General features: G+C 34.7%; 1 protein-coding gene across 1 annotated transcript; it reads right to left on the bottom strand.

Annotated features, from left to right (window-relative positions):
• Nucleotides 1–697: 697 nt before the first annotated feature.
• LOC127126134 (F-box/kelch-repeat protein SKIP30) lies at nt 698–4,543 on the bottom strand. The gene is made up of 2 exons (XM_051055005.1): nt 4,356–4,543; nt 698–2,162 (listed from the first exon to the last, which is right to left on the bottom strand). The coding sequence occupies exon 2, from the start codon at nt 2,083–2,085 to the stop codon at nt 1,048–1,050; it is 1,038 nt and encodes a 345-aa protein (XP_050910962.1). The 5' UTR covers nt 2,086–2,162; nt 4,356–4,543; the 3' UTR covers nt 698–1,047.
• Between the last annotated feature and the right edge of the window lie 688 nt (nt 4,544–5,231).

Below are 5,231 nucleotides of genomic sequence, written 5' to 3'. Positions count from 1 at the left end.
TCAAATCCTCTTATTTATGTTTTTTTTTCTTGTATCCTCTGTATCATTAGCATGATGTAACAGATTTTCCATAACATTCAAAGTATTGTCATGATAAAAATTCGCATCATTATCATCATTTGTTTCGGTACCAACATATCCAATCTCTATCCAACACCACATGTCTCAACATCATTCATCTTAACATTAATCACCTCAACATCATTCACCTGCCATAATTCATCTGTACCTAACACCACATGTTAAACCTTTCTTTCTCTTATAATTGGCCTTCAACAAAATTAATAGAAAATAAATGGCGATTTGTAGAGTGTTGGGATTGCTTCGCCATGTCTTGTGGCGCGGCACTTTAATCTTTGGATGGTTAATCATGTCTTAGGATTGCATCGCTGTCTTGTGGCGCGACACTTTTGACCTTTGAATGGTTAATCATGCCGCTAAGCCATTTTCAATATAGGACTATATTTTAGAACTTCAGTTTTATTTTATTTCTGGTAAAACTTTAATTTAATTTTATTAGTAACAAAATTAAAGTTACCAATTAACTCAATTCTAAAGTAAATGTTTTTTCTGTTTATATATGCTCATATTTCACAAGTTACCTGTTAAAAAATCATAAAGTAAGCATTTTTTTAAAAATTTTGCAGCTTACATAAAGTATCCTAGGTCTTACTTTAACACAAATTAGAATGATAAATGATGGAAGAAAGAATGAAATCCATCTCATAACCAAACTTAATTTCCATGTATTAACAAAATTATGAGATTATGATGTTTTGGAACATAATCCCTCTAAGATACCTCCTCCACTCCAGAAAAGAGTTAAAGAAAACTAAATGAAATTGTTGATTTGTCCAGCGAAGCAATCTTCCATAAAATTTGCATAGCACCAAATGACAAGTAGCAAAGTGAGGTTGCTTAGTGACGGACCTAGCTGCGGTTATGCTTCAAACAGAACAGGCACAGAAAAAACTCACCTTGTTACCGCATGCTATCAACACAAATACCCTCGAGTACAAAGTACATGGGATCCTAACTAGAGAGGGTCTAAATTCTCATAATTGTACAACCAACAATGGTACCACGGCACCGTGTCATTGGAGCTGTTTGGCGCCAAGTTGGTCTCTCACTCCCAAGTGTTAGAACATCAACATTTGATAATGGCTTAATGTCCCAATTCCATCTGTCAGGTCCAATGACGCCCCCTATCATGTATAAATCATCGCCTAGTCCAATCATTGCAAACCCAATTCTCTGTTTAAAATCTGTTGCTGAACTTACAATCTTTTTCCCTTCTTTGTCTTGCTTCATGATAAATCCATTGCTCATAACACAAAGTGCATCCTGGACTACTGCCATTGGGCCTTGAAGCCAATCACAGTCCTCCACAATCCATCTAGCCCCTGCATTGTCTAAAACTTGCACCGTTGACATATCCTTGTGCAGTACATGCATTTTTCCACCAATCACTATTCCTGAACAGGCTGAATTATGTGTGCGGTGAAGATCAGGGATTGGAGTCCAAAAATCCTTCTCGGGGTCATATATTTCTGCTTGAGATATTGTTTTTCTACAGCTAGTGAATCCTCCGGCGACAACAATTTTTCCATTCAAAACACAGCATGCAAACATAGAACGGGGAACAAGCATTGAAGCCCGAGGGGACCACTGCTGGATTATGGGGTCATATGACCAGACTTCATCGGTTGCAAAGCAGCCATCGTGATCACCAGTCGATGGATCAACAGCATCACTTCCACCACCAATGACAAACAATTTTCCAGATACAGATACGGCACCAAAGTGAGCAAGATGCCTGATCTTTGAGGGAAGAACAGGAAGGGTAATCCAGATATCTCTTAGAGAGTCATACAGTTGCCATACGTTCTCTGGATCAAAAGCACAGACACACAAGAGATCCTCAGATGCAGCAATTTCCTGTCGTATTTTTGATAGTTCTGGGCTACGAATGGCTGCTTTCCAAGAACGAGAGACAACCTCTAACTTTGGATGGAGGTAGAAGGGAACGCGTGCAAGGCACCTTATTGCAACAGCATCAGGAAGTCCTTCAATCAGTCCAGACATTATAAGTTTATAACCACTGCTACATCTATGTATATTATGTCTCCACCACTGATGTCACGCTACTATGGAAGGTCCACCTGCAATCACAATATTTATCCAGTAAATATACAGATAATGTGATAGTTGTGAGAAATTAAAGTTCAACACATCAGAAGCAGAAATAATTTGAAAAACATGGTCACTAGATCAGCATGTACAAAGTTTGAATGAAAATTTGTTGTTTGCAAAGCATAGTAGATTTTCTTCATTTGAATAGAAGATACAAACTCAATTTTGCATTGAATGAACCAAACAGCAGCAGGGATGACAACAAAAGGTGAGAAATAGCATACAATCTATGAATAGTGAATATTAACTAATAAGACAATAGGTACACGCAAAGACTTGGAGGATTTCAATTCAAACCAGTGGTCCATCCCTCCATTTAATGGTGGAAGTAATATTTCAGAAGCTATTATGTAGACATTACATAATAGATTATGCTCTACCAGTCAATCGAAGACAACTGATAGTTTATGATAAAGCCAAAAATGCTTTCTAAAGTGTCTTATACTTTTCAACATCCTACATGCAGCAACAGTCTCATGTTTTCTAATAGGCTTTAAAGTTCTATCACTATTCTCAGTATGCCTATCTTCTGCAACCCCGCAGATGATTGAGGCAGCATACTACTTAAAGAGATATTGTTTCTTAATCTTACGCCTTAAAAAAATGTCACGCCTTAAAAGTTCTATCATGACTCTTTAACTCCAACCCCTTATGTCCTTTTCCCCAAATCCCTAGGTCATCTTATCACTCTGAGTGCCGCCGTAATAGTTTTTTTATCAGCAATTCACAAAACAACTTCAGAATAAATCTCAGAAATCAAAAACTAAGTTATATGTTACTAGTCAAAATGGAAACATAACAGAGGTAAAGCCATATGAGGTGGGAGAGTAAGTAAGCAACTGCATGATTGGCTGTGTGAAACCCCTATTTCTAAATAATAAAAACATGGAAATGAAAAAATAAACACAAGTGCCCCTTTAGTTTCTTTACAACAATTTAAGCTTATGTGACATGTTAATTTGTTTGATGAGGAAAGGAGAAAGAATAGTAAGAAAGAGGAATAACAAACCATTGAATCGTGCAATTCAAATAGGTGATATGAATAGCACAGAATGACACATGTATCCCACAATTTAAAATCAATTATGATCCATCACATGATGCAAATCATTGGCTTGCTGAATTGCATCAAACCGTGTGATTCAAATCACGAATCATGACATTCTAACAACTTTAGAGGTAATGATATATTCTATAAGGGTTATTTGACTAGGAGCGTCTAACCCCTAAATCCTGCCTAGAAACAGTACTACTACAACAACAACAAAAAAAAAACAAGCCTTATCCCACTAAGTGGGATTGCCTACATGGATCAACTTCCACCATGATGTTCTATCCAAAACTTTTTGTTTTTCATTTTTTTTCAAGGGGTGCCTATTAACGTATCATAAACCTTGGGTCGGTTATAACCACACAGCCGTTGCATCACATGCCTGGACCTATTTACTAACAGTTATATAGACTCCCTTTCTAGGCCAAATTGATAGGTTTACACATGACACACCTATGTTCCAACATTCCAAAGTAAAACAAAACGCATAATAAGTGGTCAAGGAAGATTTAGTTCAATGTCGATTTGTTAAATGACCAATGAATTCCACTGCAAACATATGCAAGAAGGTCATAAAAACCACTCACATCCACCTCAACACAAGCAAATAAAACCGAAAGTAATCCAAGCCAAACAAAAACGCAATACATTTATAACAAGCCTATCATAGACTCAAAATGAAAATCAACAGAAGAACAAACAACACCAATTGTCAGTATCACACTACATAATCCAAAAAACCAAAGCACGCAAATTTCCTTAAAAAATGTCTTTACTAAGAAGCAACAAACTCAGTTCTACCAATAATAAAGCAAAGAACAGGGACCGACAAACAAACAAACAAGTATAACAAAAAAAAACGTGTGACCTTGTTTCTGGATTCAATAACAAACAACTCTTGGAATCAAAATTGGGGCTCAAGCCCTAACATTTAGAAGCAGTTAACTAGAATAATTACGAAAAGTCCTAAAATTCAAAGTGAAGAAAGAATTGGGGATTCGATTATATCCTAAAATAACGCAAATTGAACATGAAGAATTAACAATAATTGAAAATAATAATAAATGATAAAAACGATAGCATAGAAAAAAGGGGGAGGAAAATTGTTTACCTGGAATGGAAGAAGAAAAGGAATCGGCGAAGAAATAAAGAGAGTTTTGTTTGTTGCAAGAAACGCAGAGTCAATGTGAATACGAATGGGCGTTGCGTTGTTAGTTCCCTTTCCTTTCTCTATGAGATGAGATTTTGTTTGTAATTGAGAAATGCTTCTATCGATTATTATTCATTAGATTAGATGAGGATAATATAATATATATAAATAAATTTAGAGAAATAATAATAATAATAATAATATATAAATAATAAATCTTGTTGAGTAAGGAAATTAGGGTTATTTTTGTTGCGTGTTCCCTGGAGTAACTCATTGATTGCACAGAGTCACAGATCAAGAATAATATTTTGGCATATTCTTTAATTCTTTTTTTTTTCTTCTTTTTTTCATTTCTCCTACACTACACTACACGTTCTCGAATCTCTCGTTTTCTCAACGTTTTTGTTGTTTTTTCTTAGTCCAAGGGGTTATTTACAATTTAACAATTAGATTATTATGATAGATAGCAATTGCGCGTGCAAAAACGAATTGGGAGTGTATAACAATCTAGAGCTGGATATTCACACTTTAGTTTCTTAACATCCATTCATTTCTTTAGTCAAACTTGTCGCTACTCTTTCATATTCACACTTATAAACTATTATTACGAAAAAATTACTATATAGGTTATAAACGTGGAAATTATATTTCATCATTTATTTGTTAAATAATTTTAATTTTAAATGTATATTTGGTCCTCTTAAATTTGAGATTTTAAATTATTCATCTCCTATTATAAAATTAGATATCCTACCTCCTGAATTTTGATGATTTTTTAATTTTTTTAGTCTCTTTCAATTTTATATTAATGACTAGATTATTTATTTATTTAATATT

Source organism: Lathyrus oleraceus, chromosome 3, assembly GCF_024323335.1.
Source record: "Lathyrus oleraceus cultivar Zhongwan6 chromosome 3, CAAS_Psat_ZW6_1.0, whole genome shotgun sequence".
In the NCBI taxonomy this organism is placed as follows: domain Eukaryota; kingdom Viridiplantae; phylum Streptophyta; class Magnoliopsida; order Fabales; family Fabaceae; genus Lathyrus; species Lathyrus oleraceus.
This window is presented reverse-complemented; position numbering and strand designations above follow the sequence as displayed.

Coding starts and splice junctions, on each gene's coding strand:
- LOC127126134 (XM_051055005.1), bottom strand. CDS start 2,085: ATGTCTGGACTGATTGAAGGACTTCCTGATGCTGTTGCAATAAGGTGC.